The 15,299-nt window shown below is 40.6% G+C and overlaps 2 protein-coding genes across 4 annotated transcripts in view; one reads left to right on the top strand and one right to left on the bottom strand.

Annotated features, from left to right (window-relative positions):
* LOC119211101 (large ribosomal subunit protein eL42) overlaps positions 1-2,388 on the top strand; it is a 300,484-nt gene extending 298,096 nt beyond the window's left edge. The window contains exons 1-5 of one of the 3 annotated variants that reach the window (XM_037461752.2): positions 155-309; positions 1,018-1,123; positions 1,209-1,276; positions 1,354-1,476; positions 2,309-2,388. In XM_037461752.2, the coding sequence (XP_037317649.1) occupies positions 307-309; positions 1,018-1,123; positions 1,209-1,276; positions 1,354-1,476; positions 2,309-2,329 (321 nt within the window). In that variant the 5' untranslated portion in view covers positions 155-306 and the 3' untranslated portion in view covers positions 2,330-2,388. Of the gene's footprint in view, positions 1-154; positions 310-406; positions 431-1,017; positions 1,124-1,208; positions 1,277-1,353; positions 1,477-2,308 lie in introns of those variants that run through there. The other 2 variants (XM_037461753.2, XM_062560595.1) reach the window with 2 other exon arrangements.
* Positions 2,389-2,486: 98 nt separating this feature from the next.
* gla (galactosidase, alpha) lies at positions 2,487-6,706 on the bottom strand. Its single transcript, XM_037461749.1, has 7 exons — positions 6,457-6,706; positions 5,367-5,541; positions 4,274-4,448; positions 3,987-4,078; positions 3,660-3,821; positions 3,101-3,298; positions 2,487-2,961 (listed from the first exon to the last, which is right to left on the bottom strand). The coding sequence occupies exons 1-7, from the start codon at positions 6,615-6,617 to the stop codon at positions 2,704-2,706; spliced, it is 1,221 nt and encodes a 406-aa protein (XP_037317646.1). The 5' UTR covers positions 6,618-6,706; the 3' UTR covers positions 2,487-2,703.
* Between the last annotated feature and the right edge of the window lie 8,593 nt (positions 6,707-15,299).

Below are 15,299 nucleotides of genomic sequence, written 5' to 3'. Positions count from 1 at the left end.
AAATTCTTATTTTGTAAACTTTGCCACTTTCAGTATTGCAGCGGGAAGTTGAAGTAAGTGAACACGCTTCAAGCTGATGACCCATGCTGGCATTATAAAACCACACTGATTGTGTTCTACAACGACACAAATAACAACTCTCTGCAGTAACGTTTGAGGCTTTTTCGGTCAAGTTATCTGTCGTGGTCCTCCTCGTGTCCTCCGTCGCCAGGGGGCGCGCTGCACGGCGCCGTCACCGCGGAGGCCCTCAATAAGAAGTGCTTCCGGCCTCGGCCTCTCTCTTTTCCTCTGCATCGGGACGCAGCCATGGTAAGAAATTTCCTTCCCGACTACTCTTCACAGAATCAAACTCAATCTGTCCAAATAAGCGACCGCAACGGCTTCTAGTTCACTCGCGTGTGTTGACTGTCTGTTGATCCACGCAACGATGGTACTATTGTTCACCTCATGTACATTTTACGCTCTTAGATTTGTCATTTAAATCTGCTTGCTGTGCTTTGGGTGAATTGCTTTCTCCAACGCGTACATGCCTCAGATTTTCTTCCGAATTAAGTTGAATTGAGACGTTTGTCGACGTTGAATGTATGAAAGACACCGCTGTTGCGCTCAATTGTTGCAACGTTATACGTTCAAACGCATCTTACTGTTGAATTGACGTTAAATAGCTACGATGCTAACATGTTGCTAGCTAGCTTCATCTGCATTTACACGCTTAACCGCCTGCTACGTTTCAGTGGTAAACACGAGACTACTGTCAGTTATTAGAAACCTCTTAAATGCGTGAACGGGACACGGACTCGTTCTACATTTCAAACATTGTCGTTCTCCGTGTAAATGGTTTTCTTAATACATTTACACTGTTTTGTAGTTTTCACCGCAGATCCAATAAAAACGTCCATCGTACGGCTTTCGATTTCTTTGATTAACTTCCCCATTCGCCATATGTTGAGTGTGAGCTATTTTCTCCAGTTGCCTTCAGGTTTATTTCTAGTATGGTCATTGTCTTGTGTTCTCCAGGTGAACGTCCCGAAGACCCGCAGGACGTACTGCAAGAAGTGCAAGAAGCACCAGCCCCACAAAGTTACCCAGTACAAGAAGGGAAAGGACTCCCTCTTCGCACAGGGTAAACAAGCCCATCCTTTTGTAGGTCCATATTTCACTGGATGCTGAATGAGATGTCATGGTGCTCAACTGGATATGTTCTGCAGGTAAAAGGAGATACGACAGAAAGCAGAGCGGATATGGTGGTCAGACCAAACCCATCTTCAGGAAAAAGGTATATTTTTCTGTTTAGTGCTGTTCGCCAGGTTAAGCTTTATGTGTTGTGTTAAATCAAACGTTGTGTGTTTTCAGGCCAAGACTACAAAGAAGATTGTCCTGAGGCTTGAGTGCGTGGAGCCCAACTGCAGATCCAAGAGAATGCTCGCCATCAAGAGATGCAAGCACTTTGAGTTGGGTGGTGACAAGAAGAGAAAGGTAAGACTCGCTGAGGTCATATTATTGAGCATGTTGAGATGTGCTTTCCCACCCAGTTCATCACGGGAAGTTTCTAGGTATGCTTTCTGAACTGGATCGACTTATGCCTTTTATAGTGCACCTTAAAATCCCTGGTGGCTTGTCCATTTATTGTCTTACTATCTTGAGGTTATTTTGAGATTATTATTTAGAATCTTGGATGCCACAACTGGCAAAAATGTAACAAAATTTTGTTAAGATAAGAGTTGAAGAAAATGACACAATGAGAGACATTTTGCCAAGTATTAGTACTGTTATACAATCTGCCAAATCTTTCACTCAACAATGACCAGGATCAAAGTAAATGTATACAAATGGCAGTGATGTAAAGTGTAAATTATTAGTATTGTTGCCAATATTTGAAAACATGACCATAAGCTCAATCGCCGCATTTAGTAATTTCCAATGCAACAGGGGCGGGACAAATAGGCTGTAGGATTTATTTATTGTAAATGCAACAATATTCTGTAAAATAGCGTAACAATGGAGGGCTTTAGCACTAAAATCAGGAATGACTTGAAAAAACAATGGGCATGTGCCAAATAAGCGCTTTCATTAACATCTAGTTAAATGTCATTTAACTCTTGGGACGTTTTTGTTTGACATAATTAAAATTTTGCACATCTAAAAATAATCCAGTTCTGTTACCCTGGCAAATATGTAAATTTTAGGCAAGAAATCAAAAGTTTCTTTGTAATTTCCAGCAGCATTTATAATGAATAATGTTCGGCACATCTGTATTTCTCTCTGCTTATGCATCATTCTAACAAGTGTTTTTCCTGTTCTCTCTCAGGGCCAGGTCATCCAGTTCTAAACTGTGGATTGGTTTCCTGGAGGAAGTCATCCCAATTTTCAATAAATGTATCAAACATACATTGTAGTTTGGCTCTTTGATTTTGATATGCAGTTATGTATGCAAAATTCAATCTGTCTTTAAGATATTTATTTTCAGCAAAGTCCGGACACCTTCCTGCATTCGACCAGTAGTTTATTAAACGTGATTTAAGTAGCTGTACAGTATTTTTGGTTTTTCTATGACTCAAACCAAATAGTTAACACTAGTTAAAATTCAGAAATCAATCTATAGTGCATGCTCGTTAGGTGCTGAACCCCGTTGGCTCACAGAATGGTGTGCTTGAGTCTCACAGACGTTTGCTCCCACTGCGCCTTCTGGAACCCAGTAAAGTCTCAGGTGGGAGTGATGGTCAGCAGAGCCGTGCCTGAGGGATTGACTGATAAATGTATTTTGCTATGGGGAGTCTGAACGCCCATTTCCTGGTACTGAGGCAGGATCTGTGTGACGTTGCACTGGGGGTCACACATCTTCCAGCCAGGAATCGCTTGGATGAAAAACCTTCTTGGCCCCCCGAGCTCCAGCATGTTGATCACAGCGATAGCCAGTCGGTTCTTAGAAAGAGGCCTCTCCCACACCTCAAAAGTGTCCACCTGTAGGAGCAAGTTGCACATGATTCCTGACTTTGATCATCCCAGATAGCTAATAAATATCAATGATCGTCTTGGTTTGTTAGAATTCTCTTTGGATTCAATGTAGGGAGGACAATGTGCTTTGTGTCCCCTCACCCACCTTGGCAGTGCGGTAACCTTGTCTGCCCAGTGCATCCTGGCTGATGTCTATAATGTGCCTGTTCTGCAGCAGCGCCTTGGAGCGAGGACAGATGTCCCTCAGATCATTAGACACCAGCAGAGGGGCTGCCATGATGGCCCAGAGTGCCATCTGAGACTCCTGCTGGGCATGACTGAGGCCAAAGTTCCCAATCACCAGCTGAAAGGGGAAAATTATGCAATTTAGCCAAAATGCAGCACAACAGCCTACTATTTAAGAGATGGGATCCTTAATTTATATAATATATATTTAAAACCACCATGGAGAATCCTTATACTTACTGCCTAACTAACACCACTCTATGTTAAGTATGTACATGTATGAGCTTCAACTTATTTTAAAGGAACACAGACATTTTGGATTGTAATGTAATTAACTGATGCATGAATTGTGCTTCTCCGGTGTTCTCGATCTCCCTGAAAGAAACCTGAAATGAAAACGGCCCCTGCTACTACTCCTTTAGGATGATTACATGGCTTTAAGTGCACTAGTTGTATTTGGTTGGAGTAAAGCAGAGTACCATATCGGGGTCATTCCATCCTCCGGGTCCCGCCGCAGGGACGATGATGTCCTGATGAAACGCAGTCCAGTCCAAGATGGACTTGACAGAGCTCCACGAGTCGAACACGTCAGCAAAGTTGCGCCAGTGGTTACAGGCATCACGGATGGCAGTGTAGTTGGGCTGCAGGCTCAGAAATGACGTAGAAACATGATGCGTAGTGTCTAACAGCTTCCTTAGTCTACCAAGTAATTAAATAGATTTTCAATAATTTATTCAGGCAGAAATAGAATGGAAAAAAATCACAAGCACATATTTAATTCAAAGTGACGAAACAACTTTTCTCACCTTTTTGAAGGGCCACTCATACAAAGGCCACTCACAGGAGTACAGGATACTTTTTCCAGTTTTGTTCAGTGCTTTTGACATGTTCACGTATCCTTAGCCAGAATAAATTACAATGTGTTAAATAAGCCCATAAGAAAGCTTTTCTATTGAGAAGTTCAGAATGAGAACCAAAAGAAAGACCTGCTTTTCATACATTTCAATGACCCCTCTTAAGTACTACGTGCATTATGTAAAATACAGAGCCAATTGGGGACATTTTAAAACAATTGTAAATCATCTCAACTCACCTTCTCCCACCAAAGTCCAGTCCATATTGCAACCATCAAATTTGAGTAGATCCACATCCCAGTCAGCAAAGGTCTGAGCATCCGTCTCATAGTATCCAAAGCTGCCAGGGTATCCAGCACAGGTGCTTTTCCCTACGTCTGCATAGATACCCAGCTTCAGTCCCTTAGAATGGACCTTAAGACAGAGAAACACATTTTGCTTCATTCTGCATATGCATAATTGTCCTTAGGTATTGATATTTGGGGGAAAAAAGGTGTGCAGACATCCAGGAAAAAGTACAAAGTAGGTAACTACAGGGCACAAAGTAGGCACCTTCCAAATCAAACCGCTGATGTGAAAAAGAGAAACTATTTAAACCTCCTTTGCACTCTGCAGTGCGGAGTTTGGACATCTACCAGCAGGTGGCGATGTTGCAGAGCAAAATAACTTGGTACCGCGGTTGCAGTACACAGACACAGCTCCGTCCTAGTGAACCCGAATGTAAGTATTTGCTGGTGAACATCTTTTTTTTTTTTTAACGCTCTGTAGGAATGAGCTTGTCACAGTGGCCTCCAGCTCAAGCAAAGAATGTGATCGTCAGCGCACTCCCACACAAGACAAATATGTGCCTACCCCGGCTCTCCAGGTACTTATTATATATACACACACAATCCCACACCGGTATGAAATCTTTACGCTCCATTATGTAAATAACTTGAGGTCGGCTTAAATGGATGTATAATGAAATGTTAATCTAACTGTGTAATCACTTCTACTTCTAGAGTTATTTAACCAGAGCTTTCTTTTATTTGTCAAAGATTTACAAAGTTAGTCGCATCGTACCACAGACTTGACTCAATTCGCACTCCGTGGAATCACATCAAAGGGAATATGTGCTACACATGGCATAGTTTACCATTATATAACTGTTTCTACTTTTCATAATGCAGCCCATAACCCGAAAACCACAATACAAAAAAACTGCTGAAGACAATTGAAGTATATCTCGCTTCTCCTAAGTCTATCTGAACCCCTCTCTCTTTGACGCCGTGGGAGGAATTACTGCATTAATAGTATATTCCCACCCAAGCCTCTTTTATATCTACCACTCACATAGTCAGCCAGTTTCTTGATACCCCCCGGGAACCTTTTGGGGTCGGCCTGCAGGCGGCCCCGAGCGTCGCGCTGCTGGGAGGGCCAGCAGTCGTCGATGCAGACGTACTCGTAACCGGCCTCTTTCCAGCCCTCCTTCGCCATCACATCGGCCATCTGCATGTACAGCCGCTCACTGCCGGGGCAACAGGACGAGACGTGCATCAGTTCAGACGACCGACGTCAGGGGCAGGAGCAAAACACTTGCTATTCTCATGATGCCGGTCAGTCTGGAGTTCATTGCCAACCACAGTAACACAATAACGAGCCGATCGACACACAGTACTTTGTTGGCCAGCTCTTCCTTAAAATGAATCAGATCTTGATTGAGATTCTGGAAAGCTTTGCATTAAGCAAAACAAAAAGTGACTTTAATAACCTGTTATGACCAGCTTTAATTGACATGTGTACTGTAAAAAGATTAATCTAAAACTTATGATAGTCCATAGATTTAGAGACAATAATGTGCTTGTTCCAGCTTGAGATGCAGATTCTGATCTGATGTGTGCAGACTTTAATTTTCCTTGTTAAAAATGATAGGTAGATTTAGTTTATTACATTGAACATGACATTATTATGTGCCCCAAACCCCAAAACAAATAAAGGTAAATTTAATCAAGCAGGGTCATAGTCATGTCTTATCCAAAATGCACTTTACAATCAGGTATCTTTGTTATCATTTCCCTTCCTTTTCAATTCTAAAAAAAAGATCACGAGATAATTACGCTGTGATGATTATTAAATACGGATTGCATTGAAAGTATAGTCAGTACGCTATTGGTTTTGAATGATAATTCCCGAGATGGCTTATGTATTTCTCTCTTTTAGTTAACCGATATATGATTTAGTATAGTTTATTGTGTAAATAAACTCCATCCAGTCACTTCCTGTTTTGGGCTTTTCAAACATATTCTTTTGTTAACGTCTTAAAGAGGAAGAGATGTAGTTTTGTCATTGCACACCATGCTGGCAGGACTTGGGAAACGTTTTATTTGCTTTCACGGTGTTTGCAGCACACGGTCGGATACACGGGAGCCCCGTGGTCTCTTACCTGATGCAGTTGTCGGGGTCGCTGTCACAGTCGGTGTTACACAGGAATCTCTCCCAGTGCAGCCAGCCCATCGTCGGGGTCAGCGCGAGGCCATTGTCCAACGCGTCAGTGGCGGGACTTATCAAAACGACGAGCGTAAGAGTACACGCGACTATGTACATTGTGAAAGTTAAACCAGACACTTTCCATTCAACGGTAACAGTGAGGGTCCGTGTTTTAATTCTGAGCTATTTCCTTGTTTTGAACTCCTTCAGCCCGCCCCCCCTGAAAGACCGACGTAATTCTGGCCCAATAGGATCTAAGTGCGCCTGTAACTGACCAATAACGTTTCACTGCAAACCCGGAAGCGCTAAAAGATGGAGTCAGGTAAAACTGTAAAAATGTCTCGTGACTTCACGACAGAAACTCCATAAATGTCCATACATATTCTATTGTATTCATTGATGGTAAAGTTGTTAAAACACAGCACTAATGGGGACATTGAGGGAAATTAATTGCATTACTCATTTTCACTTCCTATAACTTGGGTGTAAAGGTTTATAGTAGCCTTAACGTAGAGGGAATATGACTGAAACCCCTTTAATATTTTAAAAGAGTAGCTCAACTTGAACATGCTAAAACGGGAAGGTGGTATTGGCCTTCAAACAGAACCTTAAGAGAGAATTTAATGTTTAACTTGGCATTAGGTTCGCTTTCTGGGTATTTGATTAAACACAAAAAATGTTGTAATAGAAGCCACTTAAGAGGAAATATTCAAGGTCTTAAACAATGTCTGAATGCATTCATTCAATTGTAATTGTAATCAACATTTTCTTGCTACAACCACTACGTTAAGGCAAATATTATGTTCCTATTACATTACATTATTAAAAAGACAGTATTTGTTATTTTCAATGATCGAACCGATATTATTACTTCGATCAAATTTTACAACTAGAACATATTACCTGATTTTTTTATAATCTTTTACTGTTCATAAAGAAATTGCCAAGATTTTGAAACTTCTACTCAAGAATAATAAGTGCATGACTTGTACTTAATGTAATGGAGTATTTATATTTGTCCATTGGTTTTTCAAAATCTTCACTACTACTTAAAACTAGATTTTGATACAGATACAGATAATGAAACAAGATGTCTGTCTTGCTTTCCTAGTTTTACGTAGCACAATTCTACTTGATGTACACAGAAAAATAAAAACGTGCAGCCATATTGAAAAACAATAATTTATCAAAATGCTACAACATTGCTGTCCTATGAAAACCACGGATCTCCAGTGTGTCAACCTTTCATGAGTTAAAAACAAAAACAAAGCTTTGTTCAGTGGGGTTTTAAATGATATATTTTGCTGGAAGTGGGCAAATTGTCTGAACCTGCAGAGGAACACTAAAATCCAGTTTGCTGTGTGGCAGCAATAACAAACTGTTGCCGCTGCCACACGGCATACCTGTGGTTTTTGGACCCTTTTGGTAGAGGTGTCCGCATGGTTGGCGTTTCCTTATTTTACTTTGTTCGAAAATGCCCTAGTGTACCCCACTGTGCCTTTTGCCGAAGCCCGGCTAATCAGAAATGCAACACACGCTATTTGCAGTAATGTAGGACTTTGACTTCAAGCTGTTTATTCAATCCGAATCCAAGACACTAATTGGTCTGGTGGAGACGTGAAATTAATTCTACATAGGTGTCTTAATTTAGCTGTAAAAGGACACCCTGCTTACCGAAGCGAATTAATCGTGGATGTTTTTCCTTGATAAATTGTCAACAATCTTCTCACACCTGCGGAGAGAGTGATGAGCTTTGTTTTTATTGCAATACTTTGGCTGTAATTTAGGGAGCCTATTCCAAAATAAAACGTTTCTAATGAAACCAACTCTAGGGAAGTACAGAGGCCCCGGGGAATTTAACTCAAAAAAGGGGTGGCACTATTTATATCAGCCGATGGCCTCGGCTAAACCCTGCTGTGATCTCGCTCCAGTCACATCATTGTCAAAACAGACGAGGCAGAGTTTCCGAGTGACGATGGTCCTCGTCTGCTGGCCCGAATGTACACAGCGAGCATTTACTGACACCAAAGCTGACCTTTCAGGGAAATGTCAAGGGTGTCGATTGCAACCCTAAACATTATCAGAGGCTTCCCCCAAGGGACTGGCTTGATACAAACAATTTGTCACTCGCTGTAGTTCATATCAGTGCCAGCGAGTGAAGGCGTCGGAGCTCTAAATGTCAGATTTAAATTTGATCCACACACCCCCGCTGATGGATGAAGCAATCCAGTTCACTTGAATACACGGTTTTCTCTTGGCTGTTGTTGTTTTTTTGCAGCAGCAGCAGCGCAGCTTGCCTCTGTCTGTAAAGTGGTTAATTGAGATTGTTGACAGTTGTGGCTCGAGCTTTCTGCCTGACTTACGGCTCCCCCCAGCTTTGACACCGATCCATCACGTTCCCTTCTTCGCCAGCGTCACTAAATTGAAGAGTGCAGGCATGAAATTAAAGGCAACGCTTTGTTATGGAGGACCTTCTTGCCAACGAGTTGCATCTCTCTATTAATCTATAGGTGAAAGAACAGGAAAATGCCATCAAATAGTTGTTGTTCCATAAATACTAATCAATCAGTCACTGTTTGACTCAGGGTCCACGTGACAGAAATAAAACCCTGTATGACCCACATATCCCCAGAGGAAAGTCCTTTATTGACTAGTTATTATTAGATGTTTAAGTAAGAAAAAAGGATTTTTCTCTTTATTTATCTATTTCCATATGTCAAGTAACATGTTTGTTGTGTTGTGTTCTTCATCATCACGTAGTAAGTACAAGGTGTACAAACATGTAGCACTAATAAGAATCTTAGATGTCAAACCACTAGATGCCCTCATAAAGAACTCAGATTTACAGTAATATTTAGTTTTTTTAATGTCTTTACTGTGAGTTCTACAAATGGAGTTCATTCTATCTCTGCAAAAGGTAATTAGAGAGTCATGAATGTAATCTGCTTGAATGTGAGTACTAAATATTTTATACTGTATGTTATACCTACCTTTACCCACTCAAATATGTCTGAATAATATTAAAATCTTCATCACAGAAGGGCTCCACTGTGCGTTGCTTCAACAGTTTTAATGTTGCAGAAGGCGCATGTTCTGTCGTCCTTCATATTAAGACATTTAAAAAAAGTAGAGGGCTAACATGCAATATTTCTTCAATTTATTTTTTATATGTGGGTTCTACAAGATACAGCTCCATTCAGATGTTTAGCACCAGACTGAATCAATAAAACGTAACAATAAACCATTCATTAAATACTTTATTCCCTGCCTTCAAATGGAAGAATTACCAAGTAACTCAAAGGAATTGTGAATGAAAATAGTAAATTCAATGATCTCCGTTCCAATACTCAGACATCAACCATTTGTCACATTTGCATCCGGCACATGATGTGCATAATCAGGATATTACTCTCTTGTCAATGCGAAGAGGATGTTCAATATCAGTATCCTAGGGATTGCATCTGAACTATTATTACTAATGATCTTAGGAGCAGCAGAGAGTTACAGAGCCTCTGAATGCTGTACTCAATGGAACTTTGGGAGAATACTTTCTGTTATAAAGTTGTGTAGTTGATACGCATGTCAGTTTCTGGTCCTTACCGTAACAGGTACACAAAGACTGATCTTCTGGCCTTAGTCACAAAAGCAGCATGCAACTCCATGACTAATTCTACCCTTGTGGCGACCTGATGATACACTGTCTCCACAATAATTAGATATAACTGCGTATTGTATACTATAGCTGGTAAACAACGTGTATTGTAAAATCAATACCAAGCAAAGAGAGAAATTAAATTTCTGATGGAATCAAACAATTTTGCTGCTCAGAATGCAGGGCGTTTACTCAAGGATGTTCTGAGGCGGTCTACTTGGCGTCTTCTTTGTTCTTGTTCTGTGGTATTTTTCCTTTCTTTGTCTATTCGAGGAAAGTACAAGGATAAAGATCATTTCAGAGACATTTCAGATAAAAGTCTGGTAGAAATAGGCTCCATTAGATATTTCCAACTCTCCCAATGTTCGCGTCAAATTTGTGGATTCCAGCTCGTTCTTCTTCTCTGTCCCTTGTCTTCAGACACGTTTCTAGTTTTTTTCCTAACCTGTCCACAAGAAGGTTGCAGAATTTCCTGTTTTTCCAGATCTTGCCACTCCTGTACATTTACCTCACCTTAGTTCTCTGCTCCTCTGCCCACCTGCACCTTATTTCTTCATAGGCCCATAAACATATAAACATTAGCCTTCCTCCTGTCGGTTGTTAAAAGTTTCTTTGCTTTTGAACCACACTTTACCGCTAACCTGCACCTACCTGCACCTACCTGTCTACCTGTCAAGCCACAAAGCTTGTTTTTTTCTTCAACAGGTCATTCAATCACTGAGCTGTCACACTCTGTCTCACTCTCCTTCCTGCTGCCTGACACAACCTGGAACTTGATGTACCAATAAATGCTGGATCACTGCACCTATTTCAGTAGACAGACGCATGTGAAACAGCTGATGACTGAATCATTTGGACCGGTGTTTAAAAATGAGGTTTTTGTTGTTGGATTGATTGAGCAATCATTGGTTTTTAGCTACATCACACTGCAAATTCAGGATTATAATGTATCTATTGAGACATACTAAATCCTCTCCAGGCAAACTAAACAGAATGTTAGTATGGGTATTGGAACTCACAGTTACTTCAAAAATAAATATTATTTTATTTCATAATAGTGCATTTTTTTGTTGTTTTTCACACCATCCTTTGTGTATTATCTCTCCACAGCACACTCAAAAATGAACTATATTTAGTCAATTTATGCATCTGCTTTTAATAAACGTTCATGATATACAAAAGCACTTTCGTGGACTCTGCCCAGTGAATGGGCATGGTGACATTAGCATTTAGCTATTTGTCATGTGATATTGTCATTGCCATAGGAAGCGTAGAAGAGTTGATACATCACATCCCATTTGGTCTATGTTTTTTTGCACACTTGATGACTAATTGGCTTGTTAAATTAGAATCATTTGGAGTGTAAATCCAGAACATTTGGGGTTGAATTACTGTTCATGAGTCAAGATTTACACCAAACATACAAACAAAGCAGTGTGTCCAAAGTTTACTGAATAGCTGAGAGCACATCTGGTTGTCGCTTAACTTGTTTTGCTGCGTATGTTCCAGCCAGGGTGACCTTTTTTCCGGGGTGTTTTCTCGCTTATAGACTACAACATTTGCAGGGTTATCTATAGTGTGTGTTTTTACAGAAAGTACAGTAACCGCACTGGATGCAAGAAAATAAGGCCTCTTGCCATCCATGAAGTGAAGATGATTTTACCCGTTCACACTCATCTTTCACGGTTTGCACGTTTCATCTGTGTAATGGATGCAGGCCTAACCTTTTCACATTGAGATGAACTGCAATGCCGTAAATTCCCCCCAGAGCTGGGATGAGCCAAATCAACCATGTGCCAAGCAGTTTGCAGCTTGAAAGTGTAGACCTGTACATCAAAAGAATATTCGGTAGACTCTGTCTAAACCAAAGACTGTCGTATTTAAATGGGCTCCATTTGAGCACTTCCCATTGATATTGAAAGGGAAGAATCACTTTGGTCTTTTTTTTGACGATACTAGTATGGAAAAATTACCTGAAAAAATTCTTCCGTGTAGGAGTTCAATATGTTTCAGGTTACAAACCTTCAAATTGATTTCTCTGGATGGGTTTGCACCCTAGAGCACATATTTTAAGAAAAATAAATTATGTCACACACGCACACAATTCTCAGCTTTTTCATCGCATGGAATGTTATATTGCTCTTGTTAATGAAAATCAGAAATAGCCTAAGGGGAGCACTTTATAAAGTCATATTCCATCTGGTCATACAGAAGGAAGAGCCAAGTAAAACATTTTTAGAAAGGCAAAGAGGTTTTATTAACTTCCCCTTCCTTCCTTACACTATAAAAATCATTACGTTACGACAGCAAAAAGTGCATGAATTAAGCAAGAACGCATACTGTGGGGTCTCTGTGAATATGTGAACATTATATGGTCAAGAAAACATGGTCAAGGTATGCAGGATCTAGTTTCAATATCACCATGGTAACAAGTCAGCATCGCTATAACTGCATTCAGGAGATCCCATTCATTCAAAGTCCTCATGCTCCAAACATCCCGACCGAATTGTTTACAGACCTGTGAAATGTCTTCTAACATGCTACAACGGAGGCCTCAGCTCATCGCTCCTGCTGCACTTGACTGGAAAGCTTTTTGACATGTGAATCAAATTGCAGATGCCTAATTAGATTAAACTGATATTGCAACCTATTAGAATAATTGTTCTGTGTGCTGGGAGATGCTGAAATGTTAATGCTCCATTGTTTTTTAGATTCAATGCTAATGGGAATTTGGTAGGTTAAAGCAAAAACAATTCACAGCTCTTGAGTTATTTGACACAGAGTTTAAAGGTGGCGAATCTTATTACTCTCAGCAAAATGTTTTCATTCTGGCCGTGTGCATCTGTGAGTATTCAAAAAGTTGATTGAATAAGGACAACTTCCACCTGGTTTTGTAGATTAGAGATGGCACATTAACATGGGTCATCATGATCCATCTCATGTTATTAAAATATTTAAAACTGACTAATCAAAACAGACGTGCCCAGATTCTTGGAGCCCTGAATAACATTAGCCTGCTTTGCTTCACAGCCCTTTATTCAGCACAACTGCATCAGAGATGAAGCTAACGTACGTGTTTGGTTCCTGAGGAATTTTGAAAAAAAGTCTCTTACTTTTCAGATCTTGTCATGATTAAAGCAGTGATGGATTTCTTTGGCCACTTGGGGGCAGCTCACAAGCCGTAAACACAACTATGTTGGAGGGAATATAAGACCAACCGGATCAAAGTCAGGAGGACAACTCTGCACAACAACAACAACTTCACAATAGTTGGGAGAGATTCCTTGATATATAAAGAAGGAGAAACATATCTCCTGTGAAAGGAGAACATGAATTGGCTCGTTTTGTCTGTCAGCCACAGAACTACTCACATGCTCCCCTGTCGGGGTCCTGAAGCAGCCGGCAGAATTATTGTATTTGACAGTTAGCATTTGTCTTTTAGTCTCTTTGAGCTCTTCGCCATCTGTGATGGTGATAATTCTTGGCTGCTTGACATATCATTTAGTCCATGGTCCTGGAGATGAACCATTTACATGGTTAGTGCTGACCAGTTGTAACAGACTCACTGTGAACACTTGCTAATATGAAGGCTCCGATACTGATACCTACATTGGTCCAATACTGACTCAAATAGTATAGGTACGATATCAATAAATAACAATTATGGAATATATATTTAACAAAAAGACACCCATTAACAAAACTATTATTTGATTTTTAAGTTTATCAAATGTTTCAACCCAGTCTCCAAAAAAAGCGTGAAATGGCTACGTTGGTCCACCGTGATAAACGTAGTCATGTTACGTTTTCCCCCAAAATAACGTTACTATGTTACGTTTCTTTTGGCCCATTCATTTACATTGCTTTGCAAATAGGTCACGTGACTATCAAGTTTCCCGGTAGCGAAAAGAAAAACATGGCGGACGGTCAGCATAATCTCCGTGAAAAACACAATATTTTAAGAAAGCATCTGCATTTGTATGCATTTCGATGGCATTTCTAGCGAGAAGTATGCGTTATTCTTTCATAATCTTCTATCAGAGACTGTAGAAGACCTTCCGTTTATTCGTTTCTGCGAAGATTTGAGTGTCCCTTTGGGAAAGCGTGGCTACGCAACGCCTTTAACGGCGCATTATTAAAAAAACACTTCCAGTGGGGGCGTTACCGTAAAGAAGCGTTCAGCCTTAAAGCCACTAATCGCCAAACAAAACAAACTCAAAGCACTCGAATCACATTATGACTTTTTAAACATAAATTCCGTTATTTTTATGAGTTTTCAATGAAAGAATGCATCATTTCCGGGGGTAGGCATGCCCGGGACATCCCGAATTATGGGCAATTTTGATTTGTCCAGCTTTTTGACAGCTCCAGTCCCGACTTCCAATCACAGCCTCCTAAATCAATGACGCGCCTAAAACTCTCGGATCGAACATTACGTCTTGTTTACATGGGAAAGGGGGGCGGGGCTTCGCCCTCAGAGCGGAGCGTCATTTCTCGCTCCACACGTCTCCTCTTTTTACTGGCCAGGAAAACGGGCGATCTATCCCACGTGGGTCTGGCTCCATTCCATTGGCTCTGACGAATCCATAGAGAGGCGGGACTTATAATTTGCCCGGCAAACGGAGAGATTTGAGCTGCATTGCTTCCACTGTGCGTGAAGTGGCCGTGAGGCCTCCACTAAAGTCTCTCTCTATTTGTTCTGCTTTACTCAATAAAAGTAAAACCTTTACAGATATACTGTCCACACACTAGGCTAACATAACGGAGACTTCCAGGCTTCGTCCTTTATGTTTTATGGGGATAAAGCCCCTGTAAGTAGTTTTTTCCCAAGCAAATCTGAGTTTCTTCTTTTTTTGTGTGTCCCATACAAATATCAAAATATATATACTGATTTTCACATCCAAACACACTCACTTATGTTCCCTTTTATCATGACAACAAGAAATTTCAAGATATACCTTTTGCTTTCATAAATATGACAGTTTTAGTGTGTAAATGCCCAGCAGTGTACGGTCCGGGGGTCCCTATCGGGCCACTTGTTAGATGGTTCGATTAGTCTATCACTACTATACTTTGATCTGACGACTAATTTGCACATCATGCTCGTACCGGCATGGCTTCGCCCTTCCCAGGCATAGTTCATCATC

This window comes from Pungitius pungitius, chromosome 2 (assembly GCF_949316345.1).
Source record: "Pungitius pungitius chromosome 2, fPunPun2.1, whole genome shotgun sequence".
Lineage (NCBI taxonomy): Eukaryota > Metazoa > Chordata > Actinopteri > Perciformes > Gasterosteidae > Pungitius > Pungitius pungitius.
The sequence above is the reverse complement of the archived record's forward strand: the minus strand, read 5'-3'. Positions and strand labels throughout refer to the sequence as shown.